We start from the raw sequence: 17,126 nt of genomic DNA, 5'->3' as shown, positions 1-17,126 counted from the left end.
TCGATCAGTTGCCTCTGCACACACCCCAACTAGGACCGAACCAGAAACCTGGGCACGCGCCCTGACTGGGAATCGAACCGCAAACCCTTCAGTGCACAGAACAATGCTCAACTATCTGAGCTACACCATCCAGAGTAGGAATACTCATTCTTGACACCCTCAGCTGTCATATATGCAGCCCACCTGCCCTGGGGCCAGGGTACTAAAGGAATAACAAATTAAGTCCCAAGGAAATGATGGGGAACCGCAGAAAGAGGTGCCTGAGCAGTCCCTAGCTGCTTCAGCCTTTCCTCCTCCCTGTATTCCAGCTCTAGCTACCAACTGCTGGATGTTGTTTTAAGCAATTATGCTTGGGCTAACTTATTTTATGCACAACAGCAATAGTCCCTCTTCCTTCCAGTTTTCCACTTTCTTCTGAAGTGCTAGGTTCCTGTTCTTCTGATTGGTCTCAAAAAATGAAGTGGCTCAGTGATTGAGACACAGGAAACAGCATAAGGAATGTGGCTATTAGAATGAAGTATCTGAACACAGACTCTTTGATCATATCATTGTCCTCAGAGCTTCCCCTTTGTTGTTGTGTCCTGATAAAACTTTAGCCTTCCTTTGCTTAAGAATGGCTGTCTTCTGCCCAGCTGGCATGGCTCGGTGACTGAGCATCAACCTATGAATCAGGAAGTCATGATTCGATTTCTGGGCAGGGCACATGCCTGGGTTGCAGGATCGATCCCCAGTGTGGAGCTTGCAGGAAGCAGCTGATCAATGATTCTCTCTCATCATTGATGTTTCTATCTCTCTTTCCCTCTCCTTCCTCTCTGAAATCAATAAAAATATTTGTTTTAAAAAAGAATGGCTGTCTTCTCCCAACAGTCACAGTTCAGAATCTTAGCAGACAAAAGCTGTGAAAAGTAAGTCTAATTTAAATTAGTGTGATGGCAAGGGCCTAGGTTTTAGATGCAAAAGAGTTGTCTTTACCTTTGTGCCTCACTGCTTGGTTTTGTCATTGAGCCGCAGTTCTTCCTTCTTCTCTGAGCTGGAAACAATACCTCTCATACCAACTTCACCAGCCACTGAGAGGCCCATATGTGATAGCATATTTGAAAACACTTTGCAAATTGTAAAGCAGTGACTGGGCCACACCAGCCAGAGTAGGAATGGGGGTGTGGGAGAGGAGAGATCAGAGTGGAATATATTAAGTAAAATACAGGGTTTCTAGTCAACAAATATACATGGAGTGGCTACTATGTATAGGCACTAAGATTCTGGGCATACTGCAATCAAGACATGGTCCTTGTTCTCAGGGAGATTACTATCTAGTGCAGTGGTTCTCAACCTTCCTAATGCCTCGACCCTTCAATACAGTTCCTCATGTTGTGGTGACTCCCAACCATAAAATTATTTTCGTTGCTATTTCATAACTGTAATTTTGCTACTGTTATGAATCGTAATGTAAATATCTGATATGCAGGATGTATTTTCATTGTTACAAATTGAACATAATTAAAGCATAGTGATTAATTACAAAAACAATATGTAATTATATATGTGTTTTCTCATGGTCTTAGGTGACCCCTGTGAAAGGGTCATTCGACCCCCAAAGGGGTCGCGACCCACCGGTTGAGAACCGCTGATCTAGTGGAATGTTATAGACATATATAGTCTATTTCAATACAGTTTATTAAGAGGTAAAATCAGAGAGAGTAACCAAGGTGGGTTCAGGTCTCATGGGTGGTGATGTAGCAGGGTGGTGAGAAGCACAGACTCTGTACCCAACTGCTTGGGTCTGAATCCTGGTTACACCACTTATCACTGTCTGACCTTGTGGAAGTTATTAAGATCACTGTGCCTCCATTTTCTCATAAGTAAAAGGAGAATAATAACCAACTTCAAAAAATTGTGAAGGGACTACATGAGACAATATATGTAAAGCATGTATCACAATGTCTGGAACACTGAGTAAACACTCAAAAGTATGAACTAGTTTTGGAGGGAGAAATCAGGGAAGGCTTCCAAGAAGCAGTGACATCTGATATGAGATCTGAAGGATGATAGGAATTAACAAGTCAAGGGACAAGGTATTGTGAGATGCGTATATACCAGGCAGAACACCCAGATTCTTCAAACAGTGATTTCTCAAACTTTCATGTGCATAAAGATCATCTAGGAATCTTGTAAAGTGCATATTCTGAATCAGTAGCCCTGTAATAGAACATTTCTAACAATGTTTCCAGAGAAAGCTGATGATGCTGGTATCTGTTCTACACTTCCACTCAGTAGCAAGGTTTTAACTGGATGCATAATTTTCAAGAAGAAATGGCAAACTATTTAAGAATAGATGGCACTGCCGAACCAGTTTGGCTCAGTGGATAGAGCGTCTGCCTGCAGACTCAAGGGTCCCAGGTTCGATTCCAGTCAAGGGCATGTACCTTGGTTGCGGGCACATCCCCACTGGGGGGTGTGCAGGAGGCAGCTGATTGATGTTTCTGTCTCATCGATGTTTCTAACTCTCTATCCCTCTCCCTTCTTCTCTGTAAAAAATCAATAAAATATATTTTAATAAAAAGAATAGATGGCATGAAAATTGTACAGAATAGGGGTTGGGGGCTGTTGTACTGGATAGAGAGTAGGAGAGATGAGATCTGTGATGCTGATAACTGCCTAAGGGGATAAATCACAAAGGGACTTACAAGTGCAGAAAAGAAAAATGAATTTAGAACAGCAAAGAGGGCTTTAGCTGGCAAGTGGAAAAATCAGAAGAAGGGGAACCCCACTCGAAGAAAGGAGACCAACTAAGAGGCTTTTTCTGTTATATAACAGTAGGTGAGAAATGATGGTGGCCTGAACTAGGTGGCCTTGAAGACTGAGAGAAGTGGGGGAATTCAAAAGCTATTAGAAAATACAATCAACAATTTATTTGGTGGTGGATTTGTTTGGGGGATAAAGGGGCTGGAGAACACAAGAAAGACAGGGCATGAGGTTATCAGGTTCATTTCAGTTGCCCATAGTTCACACATAATAACAAAGCACATGGAGAAGAACTGCTCATCAATGGAACAGATAGGTAGGGTCTTCTCCATCAGAGATGCTCCTGCTACTTTTGGCAACTGTTGACCTATTTTCTTCAAACTACCTTCAAACTGCCTCAATTTCTACTCACTACTCAAGGCCTAGTAAAGAAACACAAAACCAGTAAGGTAAATCAGTACTTCAAAGTTTAGCTCTCTCTTTCTGTTTTTTTCGTAAATTGTGTGGGGTGTGTTGACTTTCCCAAATTAGCTATTACTTTGAGGACAAGGGCCATGTAAAATCTATTGAATTAATTCCCACAATGCTGATGGCCAACTAGGCACTTACTGCATGCTAGTTGATTATTTGATAGAATAACATCTATCAATGTCACTTATCTCATAAGATGATAAAAAGAATAACATCTGTAAGGTGTTGAGTGTTTTACATGCATTATAAATGCCATCATCTTCTTTGGTTCCTCTGAGACCCTTATATCCAGGCAATTTGTATAATAACTTGTTTGACTATAGTTATGTCGAATAATTTTTAATAGAATGGAAGCCTATTTCATTACTGTCAAACTCTACTGCCATCTACTGTTCATGCAATAAGTTAACATGTTATGTGCTCCACCACCTCTATTTACTACTCAATGTTTTCTTCAGACTTCAAGGGCTTTCTGTGCTTTAAGCTTCAACCCAAAATAGATGTAATTGTCTAATAGTTTCTGATTTTTTAAAATAACAATTCAGCATGATATTGACAGTTTTCTCTCATGGCCAGAAAGAGTTTAAACCCTTATGGAATATTAAACATGTTAAAATTTAATGACACAATGATCTTTTCATAGCCCTCCTCCATCCACCAAAAAAACTAAAAAAAGGTAATGAAATTTATGAATAATTTTTCCTTACCTCTAGTAGACATCATTAAACTGGTTATACTTCATTTAGGGTATAAATCTTACTCATCCTTCAAGGTCCTCGTTTCAAATGATACCTTCTCCATAAAACATTCCCTCACTCTTCATCCTGGAATAAATTCTTCCTTCCAAATTGGTAATTGTTATAATGAACCGCATAATGGAAGGACAACAAAAATTCCAATAAAAAATAACTTTATAAGTCATTTCCCTTTATTCCCCCTTCTCTATTGGTTACAGTTTATTCTTTTGCAGATGAAACTGGACTGTCAGCTGTAACAATCATATAAGAGGTTCTAAGAACAGCACCTTTTTGGAAGGGCAGGGACAGAAGCAGAAACATGTGTTGAATAATCGGATGAGATTTGAGGCAATTTGTCTTTGCTGTGAGACTTTAGCCAACTTGCTGTGCTACATAGGGAGGATTTCAAAAGTCAATAATATGACAGTACACCAGGACTCACATCCTTGCACATTCATCATTAATTCCCTATTTTAGAATGAAAAACGCCAGTTTAAAAGGGGAGGGAAGCACCCAGGAAAGAAAAATTAAAGTAACTTTCTGGCATAATTTAGGTGCCTGGGAGTAGTTTGGTTGTACTGTATTCAATGGGGAGGCTGGGCAGTGGTGACCAAAGCCCCAATGCCTTGTATTTCATAGATCTAAATTGAAGTCCAGTCCGTGCTACAAATTAATTGTGTTTTAGCAAGTCACTTGAACTTCCTCGCAAGATAGGAGCACCTCCTCTTCTGTGCATTGCATGTATTTATACCTAGGGCCTCTCATAGGTCTTTGGATGCTTTTCTTTTCTTGTTCAAGGTCACAGCGCCTTAGCGCGGCGCTCTCTGGGAGACTGCAGCGTCCGACCCTTACACTTGGCGTCTTCTCTGAGGTCACAAGCACCGATTCCATCCCACACTTGCAATCTCTTCACCGCGAACGGATGGAAATCGCCACAACTGATGGCAGCCCCGCGCTCTGAAGAGCCCTTGGAGGGCTTACTACTCAAGTTGAGGGAGGGAGGGAGGTCAGGGACCTCTTCTCGCGGTCCCATCTTCCCCGGCCTTTTCAGATACGGAATATTTGAAGGGTGTAAGGGGTACAGCGGTAGCCATGAAGGCAAAGAAAAGCCTTCTCCTAGTAGGAACACAAATCTTCGACTTGGGCTATGTTTCCGGAGGCATTCTCTACGGACCCAGGCGGGGAGCGACTTCCGGGTCTGACTTCCTGTCTTCCAAGTTTCGAGTTCCGCCGCTTCCGCCCAGAGTTGCTCTAGGTCCGGCTGGGAGCAGCTACTTCCGCCAGGAGTCCCTAGCGGCCAGGGCTCGGAAACCGGCTCTAAAACAGCTTCCTCCTTCTCCTCTCGGCCCGCCCATCCAGGCCAGGTCCCCAGCTTGGGCGGCGGCTGCTGGGCCTGTCGCGGGGACTTTCTCTCGGGCCTAGTCCTTGGTCCGCGGAGGACCGGAGGTGCGGCAGAAACACCCCGGCAGCCAGGGACAGTGGCCGCAGGCCTCGCCGGGCCCACCCTGGCCTGGGGCGGGGCCCGGCCTTCCCGCCCAGGACCCCGCCCCTCCGGCCAGCCCCGCGCCGGGTCATTCTCTTCAGCCCTGCGGCGGTGTAACCGCCTTCCACCCCCGGGACGCGGCCGTCCCCTGGCTCCGGCCGCTGGGGACCATGGAGTTCGCGGAGCTGATTAAGACCCCGCGGGTGGACAATGTGGTGCTCCACCGACCATTCTATCCAGCCGTTGAGGGGACCTTGTGTCTAACTGGCCACCACCTGATCCTGTCCTCCCGGCAGGACAACACGGAGGAGTTGTGGCTCCTCCATTCAAACATCGATGCCATCGACAAGCGGTGAGTGCTCATCCCACCCCCAATTCCGCTGGGAACCTGGGGTCCGTAGGTGGACCCCAGAGGAAACGCGCCCCAGTGTTTTCCTTGCAGGCAAACCAGCCAGCAAAGTAAGCCCTGTCCGGCCTGGATTGAGGATTTGAGTTGTAGAAAGCAGAAAACCATCCACATGAGATCCCTGGCTTCTCTTAAATCTGGATGGAATCCCCAGGGTTATCACATGGCTGTTATCCTGATATTATTTTTGGTAGATAACACTATTTCTGTGACTTTCTTTTTAAATTTCTTCTCCTCGCACCATCATATTCTTTGAATAATAATTGTGCATCACAATTATTCATGAAGTTGTGATTCAGTGTGATTTAGGTAAAGTCATCATTTGCCACTTTTGAGGAAAACTCAATTCAGTATGTAGTGTCTAAATTCCACAAAACCTTACCCCACCCCCAAAAAATGTTCAGTTGATTATGTACATTTCTCCTTATTTCTTACCTTTTGTGCCATCCATTTAGTATTTCCCACATTGGGAGATTACAATGTCTTTTACTTCTCTTTACTCAGTTCTGCTTTTGGAAAGCTCCCCTCCACCCGGTTCCCACCCCACCCTCTGCCCTTACCCCCCTCCCCCCAATGTCCTTATCCATAGGTGTACGATTTTTGTCCAGTCTCTTCCCGCACCCCCCCGCACCCTTCCCCCTCCCCAGAACTGTCAGTCCACTCCCTTTCTATGCCCCTGATTCTATTATATTCACCAGTTTACTCTGTTCATCAGATTTTATATTCACTTGATTTTTAGATTCACTTATTGATAGATATGTATTTGTTGTTCATAATTTTTATCTTTACCTTTTTCTTCTTCTTCCTCTTCTTAAAGAAGAATACCTTTCAGCATTTCATATAATACTGGTTTGGTGGTGATGAACTCCTTTAGCTGTTTCTTATCTGTGAAGCTCTTTATCTGACCTTAAATTCTGAATGATAGCTTTGCTGGGTAAAGTAATCTTGGTTGTAGGTTCTTGTTATTCATCACTTTGAATATTTCTTGCCACTCCCTTCTGGCCTGCATAGTTTCTGTTGAGAAATCAGCTGACAATCGTATGGGTACTCCCTTGTAGGTAACTAACTATTTTTCTCTTGCTGCTTTTAAGATTCTCTGTTTGTCTTTTGCTCTTTGCATTTTAATTATGTGTCTTGGTGTGGTCCTCTTTGGATTCCTTTTGTTTGGGGTTCTGTGTGCTTCCTGGACTTGTAAGTCTACTTCTTTCACCAGGTAGGGGAAGTTTTTTGTCATTATTTCTTTAAGGTTTTCAATATCCTGCTCTCTCTCTTCTTCTGGCACCCCCATAATTCGGATGTTGGTACGCTTGAAGCTGTCCCAGAGGCTGCTTACACTATCTTCATATTTTTGGATTCTTTTTTCTTTTTGCTTTTTCGGTTGGGTGTTTGCTTCTTTGTATTTCAGATCTTTGAATTGATTCTTGTGATCCTCTAGACTGCTGTTGGATATCTGTATATTATTCTTTATTTCAATCAGTGTATGCTTAATTTCTAGTTAGTCCTTTTTCATATCCTCGAAAGTCTCACTAAATTTATCGGCGGTTTCTAGAAAATTCTTGAAAAACCTTATAACAGTGGTTTTGAACTCTATATCCAGTAGTTTGCTTTCCTCCATTTCTGTCATTTGTGACCTGTTTGTCTCCGCATTTTGGCTGCTTCCCTGTGTTGATAGAGTGGCTTTGTGTGCTAGGTGTCCTATAGGGCCCAGTGGCTCAGCCTCCCTAATTACCTGAGGTGGACACTCTTGGTGCACCCCCTTGTGGGCTTTGTGCACAGTCTTGTTGTAGTTAAGCCTTGATTGTTGTAGGTATCACTGGGAAGAATTTACCTCCAGGCAAATTGGCTGTGAGAATCAGCTGTGTCTGCAGTGGGAGAACTTCTGTGCTGGAGACACACTTATGGGGCAAGACTTGCTTCCGTGGGGCTTTGGTACTCACTGAGTCTGCCCCCTGAGTGTGTCCCTTATGGATCTGAGGAGTTGTAATCTGGATGGTCCCACTCTAACCACTGGGTACCCTGGCCCTTGGATCTCTAAGGAGGTGCTAATTTAGCCTCTGCCTTAGGCTACCCAGCAGGAGCTATGGAGAGATCTGCAGATTCCCCTTCCTTGTTTGGGGTTTGGAGGTGCCCAGATGAGGCCCAGCTGTGAAGCAATGCAAGCTGGTGTGGGGCCTTGGGCCTTCTTTTGGATGTTCTGGGTCTCTCTGACCCAGCTGCAGTTTGTTAGGTAATTTTCAGATTGCAAAGGGCTAGGCCTTTCCTATGCAAAAGGCTCTGCGCACAGCTTGGGTGGGGCCGGGTCTCAGGGAATCAACAGGGTGGAGCAAACAGATATGACTGATCCTTAGCCCTGCCCTTAGAGGTCCTGGGTCTCAGTGTCCCACAGTATTCGCTGCAAGCACCTCTGAGAGAAAGCCGCCCTCGAGTTCCGCCCAATGCCAGACAGTCCAGTTTCTCCCCATATGAGTCTGGGTCCCCAGAGACTCGCCCAGAACTGGAGTTCAGAGCAGTCAGGAGCTTGGGTCTCCCTCCTGATTGAAAAAGACAACCACATCCTCAGTTGCCAGCCCTTTCTGCGCACAGCTCTGTACCTCTGTACTTTACTTCTGCACCTCCTCTGAGTCTCAGGGTGCTTTTCTTTTTCCTTCTAGTTGTAGAATTTCCACTCAGCCAGCCTTCCTGTGGTTCTGGATGATGTCCATTTTGCATTTTGTCTTTTAGTTGTAGTTTTGAAGTGGTTGTGCAAGGCAGCAATTTCAGGTGTTTTCCTATGCCGCCATCTTGGTTTCTCTCCCTGACTTATCTCTTTTTATGTTTGCTTTTCACTCTTTCATCATATTTACCTAGCATTTACTACATGCTGGGTCTGGTAGGCTTAAGGTAGTATATAAGACATTGGCCTTTTAATCTGTTAGGGGATAAATGACAAGCTGTACACACATTTGTGTTTTTTCCTGGGGAACAGCATGATGTAATAGAAAGAGCATGAGCTAGGTGGTCAGGTCAGAGGTTGTTTATTGCTTTCAGAAATATTCACTTCGTCTTGTCTTCTATGTACTGAGCACTGTGAGGGCCTGCAAATGTAGTGGTGACTAAGACAGGTGAGGAGCTTATGTACTGTGGAAGAGATGGACATCAGATAAATCAACAAATCTCTCTCTATATAAGCCTAAGCAACTGTTACAACCTGTCGACCAAATGACTGGTTGACTGTTCACTATGATGCAGATGCTCAATGCAGGAGCTGCCCTCTGGTGGTCAGTGTGCTCCCACAGCCAACCTCCTGGGGGCCAGCCAGCCAACCTCCTGTGGTCCTTCCCCCTGGCCGGCCAGCCCCAATGGACCCAGATTACCGGCCAGGCTGAGGGACACCCCCCCCCCACCTGTGCACGAATTCGTGCACTGGGCCTCTAGTAAATATATAACAATGTCAGGCAATAGGTGCCAGGAAGGAAGATGGAGGATAGAGAATGCGAGGAAGACAAATGGCATTTGAATGAATGACATCTGAAAGGAGGAAACTAGCAATGTGAATATCAGAGGAAAGAGCATTTCAGTCAGGGAACTGTGGATACAAAAACCTGAGACAGGAACATGCTGGCATGAGCTAGGAAAAACAAAGAGGCCAGTGTGGCTGGAGGGCAGTGAGCAAGATGTAGAGGCTACTGGGACAGCAGAAACTATGGTTAGAGGGATAAGCAGGGCCTTATATGCCATTGTGATGGTTTTCATGGGAAGCCCTTGAAGAGTTGAAAGCAAGGAATAGCAGTTGATAGCCTTTTTAGAAGATGATCCTGGCCTCTGGCGGAAAATGGATTCTAGAGAAGCAGGAGCGGAAGCAGCAGGCCCAGTTAGGAGACTGTTGAATAGTTCAGGTAAAAGGTGATGGTGACTGCCTGGCTGGCATGGCTCAGTGGTTGAGCATCAACCTATGAATCAGGAGTTGATGGTGACTTAGAGTGGAAGTAGTGGAGAAGCAGACAGATTTGGGATGTATTTCTGAGGTTGAGCTGCCATGCCATGCTGATAATTGTAAATGGGGTGTGAGAGGGAGAGTAGTATTAAGGATGACTCTTTCAGTTTGTCTCTTGTTTGATAGGTGCCCTTGGACAAGCTACTTAACCTCTGTGAATCTCAGTTCTGTCACATAAGAGAAAGACAACCCCTCTCATATCTAGTAGAAATTCATATTGAATAATGCTTTAAAGCTTATAAAATACATTCCTGTAAACTGCATATATGATTTTATTTGATCCTTTCAGAAGACAAGGCTGTAAACAAATTTTTCAATGGTACTTTTTTTCTTTTTTATGGACCTTAGATATAGACACTTGAGTTACTCCTACTCAGTTGATGACTCATCATTTCCATGATTGATTCATTATAAGGTTTTCTCAGTGTTTTGTTTTATTCTTCTTTAGTGCTAATTTTCACTAGAATTTTCCATGATAAATATACTCGGTTCCCATTATAGTCATGTGCCTGAGATTGTGCCTAGGATGGGTGGGAGCCAGAAAGTAGATGCATAATTCATTTCACAAAGTAATGCTAGACATCTCTCCAAAATGACTATTCTACTTTGCTCTCTTACATTCTTAACCAATATTAGGTATTATTGTCTTCCTAATTTTTGCCAGTCTAATGATTGTGAAATATATCTCTTTGTTTTAATTTGTATTTCTCTAATTGCTGGTGAGTTTAAGTATTTCTTTATACATTTGTTAGCAATTCAATTAAAAAAATGTTTTCCTTTATGTGAAGAACTGGGTTTGTTGTCTTGTGTTGATTTGTGCCAGTTCCTAGTATACTCTCTAGATATTAATTCTTCACTTAGATATTGCAAATGTCTTCTCCTAGTCTCTCACCTATTTGTTAACTTTCCTGTGGTGGTTTTTGGTGAACAGAAGTCCTTAATTTTAATGAAAAAGTTGTCAATTCTTACTTTATGGTTTGTGTTTTTTAAGTCTTACTTAAGAAGTACTTCCTTGCCGAAACCGGTTTGGCTCAGTGGAAAGAGCGTCGGCCTGCGGACTGAAAGGTCCCGGGTTCGATTCCGGTCGGGGACATGTACCTGGGTTGCGGGCACATCCCCCAGTGGGAGATGTGCAGGAGGCAGCTGATCGGTGTTTCTCTCTCATCGATGTTTCTGACTCTCTATCTCTCTCCCTTCCTCTCTGTAAAATATCAATAAGGTGTATTTTAAAAAAAAAAAAAAAAAAAAGTACTTCCTTATCCCATGTATACATAATATATACAGATTTCACTGTGTCCCATAAGTTTTGTAATGTTGTGTTTTTATTTTCATTTGTCTCTAAGTATTTTCTAATTGCCCTTGTGATTTCTTCTTTGATCCATTGGTTGTTTAAAAGTGTGTTGTCTAATTTTCACAATATGGTGATTTTCTCAGCCTTCCATTTGTTATTGATTTCTAACTGTATCCTATTGTGGTCACAAAAGATACCAGGCAAACATCGTTTTATTATGCTTCACAGTTGGATTACAACTTACTATACTGGTATTGCAGTACTTGCTTTATTATGGTGGTTTGGAACTGAACCCTCAATATCTCTGACGTATGCCTATACCTTGTATGATGTCTGTCTTTTTTAATCTATTAAGACTTGATTAGAAGCCTAACATATACTCCATATCCTGAAAAATGTTCCATGTACACTTGAGAATAATATGTGTACTGTTGTTGTTGGGTAGTAGTGTTGTTTAAATCCTCTATTTCCTTACTTATCTTCTGTGTGGTGGTTCTGTACATTATTGTGAGTAGGATATTAGAGTTTCCAACCATTATTGTAGAACTCTCTATTTTCCCTTCAATTCTGTCAGTTTTTGCTTCATATATTTTGATTGTCGTTAGTTGTATAAGTGTGTGTAAGTGTTATATCTTCTTGCTGTGTTGAACCTTTTATTAATATACTAGAGGCTTGATGCACAAAATTCGTGCAAGGGGCTTAGTCCTCACAGCCGCGGCAGCTTGCCTCGGCCCTCGCAGCCCCGGCTTCATCTGGAAGGTCATCCAGAAGGACATCCAGAAGGTCGTTTGGCTGTATGGTCTAATTAGCATATTATGCTTTTATTATTATAGATAATGTCCTTTGTTGTCTCTTTGAACCATTTTTCATTTAAAGTTTATTTTGTCTGATATTAGTATAGCCTGCTGTCTTTTGGTTACAATTTACATGTAATATCTTTTTCTATCCTTTCACTTTCAATCTGTTTGTCTTTGTATCCCAACTGAGTCTCTTGTAAGACAGCATATAGTTGGATCATGTGTGTTTAACCATTCTACCAATCTCTGTATTTCAATTTTAGAGTTTAATCCATTTACATTTAAAGCTATAGCAAGTCCTTGAATAACATAATTGTGTTCAGTGTCGTTTTGTTATAACATTGATGAGATGCCATAGGAACTTAACTCTTGTTTATATTAATTAGCCTATGGTAAAATTGGTTTTGTTACACATTGTTTCACTTAAAGTCACAGAACCTATTGATGACATTAAGTGGGAACTTACTGTATTGATAAGGAGGTACGTCTGTTAATGTGTTATTTGTTTTCTATATGCTTTATAGCTTTTTTGTCCCTCATTGCCTGAATTACTGTCTTGTATATAGTTGATTTTTTTGTGGTGAAATGTTTAAATTCCTTTCTCATTTACCTTTGAGTATATTCTGTAGCTATTGTCTTTGTGGCTACACTGAGGATTACATTTAACATCCTAATGTTATAACATTCTAATATGAAATTATACCAGCTTAACTTCTGTAATATGCAGAACTCTACCCCTTTACAGTTCTGTCCTCATCCCCTTTTCATTGCTAATGTTGCAGAATTACATCTTTATGTGTTGTGTGCCCCAATACATAAACTAATAATTCATGTAATGCATTAGTCTCTTAAATTATGTAGAAAACAAAAATTGTAGTTACAAACTACTGTTACAGTAATACTTGCTTTTAAAAAATATATTTTTATTGATTTCAGAGAGAGGAAGGGAGAGGGAGAGAAAGATAGAAACATCAATGATGAGAGAAAATCACTGATTGGCTGCCTTCTCCATACCCCCTACTGGGGATCAAGCCTGCAACCCAGGTTTATCCTGATGGGGAATTGAACCTTGAACTCCTGGTTCCTGGATTGATGCTCAATCACTGAGCCACACTGGCCGGGCCCCAAATAATCTTTGTTAAATGATTTGGTCTAGTATAAATTGCTTTATGTTTGAAATTTTTTTCAATATAGATTTTAAATAACTTGTGACTCACATTTTTATGATGCAGGCTTGACTTTTCTTTAGATTAATTAGGGAGAAGAAAGTTGAATAGTTTAATATAGATGATGATTATAACTACATTCTCTTTTCACAGAAATAATCATATGCTTAAAGTTAGAAACCTATATGTTCTTAACCATAATTTATAATTTTTTTACAGATTTGTGGGGCCACTGGGTACCATCATCATAAAGTGTAAAGATTTTCGAATAATTCAGTTGGATATTCCTGGAATGGAGGAATGTTTAAATATAGCCAGTTCCATTGAGGTAAGTATTTTGGAAGCAAAATGTGTTGAAACTAAAAAGTAATTTAAAAACCTTATATTCTGACTCATTGTAGCTCTTATGTTTCTTCATTAAATATTTGGTCATGTTCTATAACTCAAATATTGAAAACTGATAGGAAAAGCGTCACCCTGATTCATTGTTATAGGAATGTAATAGGATTTTAGGGTTACTTATTCTTCCAGGTTCATCCATATTTAGCATGTGACAATTTCCTTACCTTTTAAGGCTGAGTAATATTCCATTGTATGTATATGTATATGTATACATATATGTATATGTATATGGTGAGACTTTATAAAAAAGTTATTTCTTTTATAAAGGAAATAATTATCACTGATGATTATTATCTCTTGTTTGTTTTTAGTAAATCTGAATTTCCATATATCAGATTTGCTTAAGATAGGATGTGTTTGTTTTCTATTTGTTTAAATAATATTGAATATCTGTTCAGATTATAAATAATAGAAATTTTACTTGGATAATTTAATATTTAAATTGAAGAGCTCACACTATATCCTTCCCCATTCTAACCAACTATATTAATATGCACTTAAATTTTAAATTGCCTTATTTTAAATCACTGCTGCTAAATTGTAGCAATTAACTTTATGTTTATAATATTTTCTTGATAACTATAGAGACATGCTGATTTTTGTTCTGTCTTTAAGTGACTAATCTGAGCTTTGTGTCTGAAACAAATGTTATTGCTTTAACTATTACAAGGGGGCAGAAAGGCTTAAAAATCTGTAACTAGGATTTTGTTTTTTAAACATGAAGAGAAAAATAAAGGAACAACTGTTGTGGTACTGCAAAAATTGGTATGCAACATTTTTCTGAGTTTGCTAAATTTTACTTAAGGAAATGAGAAGATGAGCCAAACTGTCTTACATAGCTGTCATTTGGAAGTAACACAGTAATGTTGATTTGGCTGAATTCACTAACATGAGTAAGAAATGCCAATGGCTTCTAGGCTGTTAAATTGAAATACAGTCCTGTTATTTGAGCAGGAGAATGCTGCTGACTCACTGCAGTTAAGCATGTGGTTTTGGGGTTGTGGTTTTTTGTTTGTTTGTTTTTTCAGTTGTGGGGTTGGGTTTTCATTGACCTGTCTACATTTTTCTTATCCCTTTTCTAACTTGTAAGATAGCTGATTGGTGGGTGTTAGTGAAGTGGCCCATGGTGAAGCATAGTGGTGAAGAAATAGGGCAAGGCTTATTATTCCTCTTTCTGATTGCATTTATTTAGCTAAGTAATGCTAACCAGTTTTTTAGTTAGCTGTAGATGTTACCAAATGCTCTATAGAAAATGACTGATTATATGGAAGTCATTATGGCTAAAAAGAAGCCATACATTATGAGCCATTCTCATAATTTGATGTCAGAATGAGAATCCTCTTCTCTTTCTTTTTTTACAGTTTAGTAAATACACATAGTGAACTTGGCCTCTAGCCTTTTACTGTCTTCCAATTCCCTCCCCCAAATACAGTTTGACATAATTTGGGAGTAATAAGTGAAATTCTTATATAGCATAGTTGAGCTATTCCTTGTGATCACGAGTCCATATACTCAAATATATTCTGTTGTCACAAATAGAATCCCATTGAAAGGATAACTGGCAAATGCTCAGTTTTCTAAATTATAGCAGGAAGTCTGATGAAGCTGCTTTCTGTGTACTTTCAACTACTTTGGGGGTTGAAATGTTTTTAGTTCTTTCAGCATTAATATGTTTAAAGGAAAAGTCCTATCTCTAGTGACATAAAATATAATCACAAGTGCTTATTGCCTGCCAGAGTGGTGCTGTCTTACTTGCATTTAAAATAATGATTGTACCAGCCAGAATGGAAAACAATATGGAGGCTCCTCAAGAAATTAAAAATAGAACTATCATATGATCCAGCAGTTCCACTCCTGGGTATGTACCTAAGGATACAAAATCATTATCTTGGAGAGATACCTGTACTCCTGTGTTCATAGCAGCATTATTCATAACAGCCAAGGTATGGAAACAACCTAAGTGTTGATGGATGGATGGCTGGATAAAGAAAAGAGAGAGAGAGAGAGAGAGAATATGAATGAATTAGAGAGAGAAATTATTCAGCCTAAAAAAAGAAAGTAATCCTGCCATTTGCGACAGCATGGATGAAACTGGAGAGAATTATGCTGAGTGAAATAAGCCAGACAGAGAAAGACAAGTACTGCATTGTATCACTTACATATGTGATCTTAAAAAGTAAAGCTAAAATCATAGAAATAGAGAATAGAAAGTGGTTTCAGCTATAAGATGAATAAATCTTGTGGGTCTAATGAATAACGTGGTGACTGTTTTTCAAAACACTGTATTGTTTGAATGAAATTTGCTGAAAGAGTCAAACTTAAATGTTCTCAAAAACAACAGCAAAAGGTGATGTGACGTGATACTGTGTCAACTCAATGGGGGGGGAGGAATCCCCTCGCTATGTGTATGTATTATATACTACACTTTAAATATTTTACAGTTTTATTTATCAGTTGTATTTCAGTAAAGCTGAAATTTTTTCTAAATGTTGCAAAGCATATCTTAAAAATAAACAAATGAATAAAATAATGTTTGAATTGACTAATAGCCCTGGCCTATATCAGATATGGATACTGGCTTTTCTGCTTCTGTTTAGTGTGACTGGCAGCCAAAGACATGTAGAAGTAGATAATGGATTAGTGAGTCATGCTTCTCCATAATTTCTGTTTTATGAGCTTTGGAGGAAGGCTTCATGATTTATGGACAGAAAGAAGAATAACTTTGGATGGGGATGTTTTTGCTGAATGACATGTTCAGTCTATTTTTTTAATAAGTCGTGTGCCCATCCTTTTGTGTTTGGTCTTTCTATGACCTAGAAGGAGATAGCTTCATTCTGAGAGTTTTGGGGTATTAGCATGATGTTAGGCCCTCTAACCTCCAGGTGTGCGTCTCTATAATTACTGCAGTTTGAATTATGTTAATTGATTTTGGTGATTTTTTGTTCCACCATAGAAATTCTTTCCATAATTACCCTCTCTGAAGGATGAAACTGCCACTCAGTGGAGGATGTTCTGTCTGTCCATTGCTTCTGTCCAGTCAAGCTTTCTGGGGTTGCCACCCAGAATTCAAGTGCTGCAGATGATTATAGGCCAGGGGTGGGCAAACTTTTTGACTCGAGGGCCACAATGGGTTCTTAAACTGGACTGGAGGGCCGGAACAAAAGCATGGATGGAGTGTTTGTGTGAACTAATATAAATTCAAAGTAAACATCATTACATAAAAGGGTACGGTCTTTTTTTTTTTTTTTCAGTTTTATTCATTTCAAACGGCCGGATCCGGCCCGCGGGCCGTAGTTTGCCCACGGCTGTTATAGTCTCATTGTGGGACCGTGGAGTTATTGTCCTGGCTTGAAAATGGGTCAGTGTAGCATAAAGATATGCTGATACCTGACAAAATGGCATATCACTGTAGGTAGGGAATGAACATTGATGGGGCATATTTGGAGTATATAATATGTGGACCATGTAATAGCTAAGATTATTTTAGAGTTTATTATGTGCCAGGCACTGCTCTAGGCCCACACACTCTCTCTCTGAATGTCTGTAACAGCCTTATGAGGTAGATACTGTTATTTCCCCAATTTTACAGCTGAGGAAATTGAGGCATGGAGCAGTTACAGAACTTAATTACTATTGCACTGGGGTTTGGAAATTGAGT

The 17,126-nt window shown here is 40.4% G+C and overlaps 1 protein-coding gene across 2 annotated transcripts in view; it reads left to right on the top strand.

The window, feature by feature from the left end:
- The first annotated feature begins 5,568 nt into the window (after nt 1–5,568).
- Nucleotides 5,569–17,126, top strand: part of MTMR9 (myotubularin related protein 9) — a 30,281-nt gene continuing 18,723 nt past the window's right edge. For both annotated transcript variants that reach the window (XM_036313134.1, XM_036313133.1), the window contains exons 1-2: nt 5,569–5,785; nt 13,286–13,394. In XM_036313134.1, coding sequence (XP_036169027.1) covers nt 5,604–5,785; nt 13,286–13,394 — 291 coding nt within the window. In that variant the 5' untranslated portion in view covers nt 5,569–5,603. The remainder of the gene's footprint in view (nt 5,786–13,285; nt 13,395–17,126) is intronic.

Source organism: Myotis myotis, unplaced genomic scaffold (assembly GCF_014108235.1).
Source record: "Myotis myotis isolate mMyoMyo1 unplaced genomic scaffold, mMyoMyo1.p scaffold_m19_p_6, whole genome shotgun sequence".
NCBI classification, from domain to species: Eukaryota; Metazoa; Chordata; class Mammalia; order Chiroptera; family Vespertilionidae; genus Myotis; species Myotis myotis.
The sequence above is the reverse complement of the archived record's forward strand: the minus strand, read 5'-3'. Positions and strand labels throughout refer to the sequence as shown.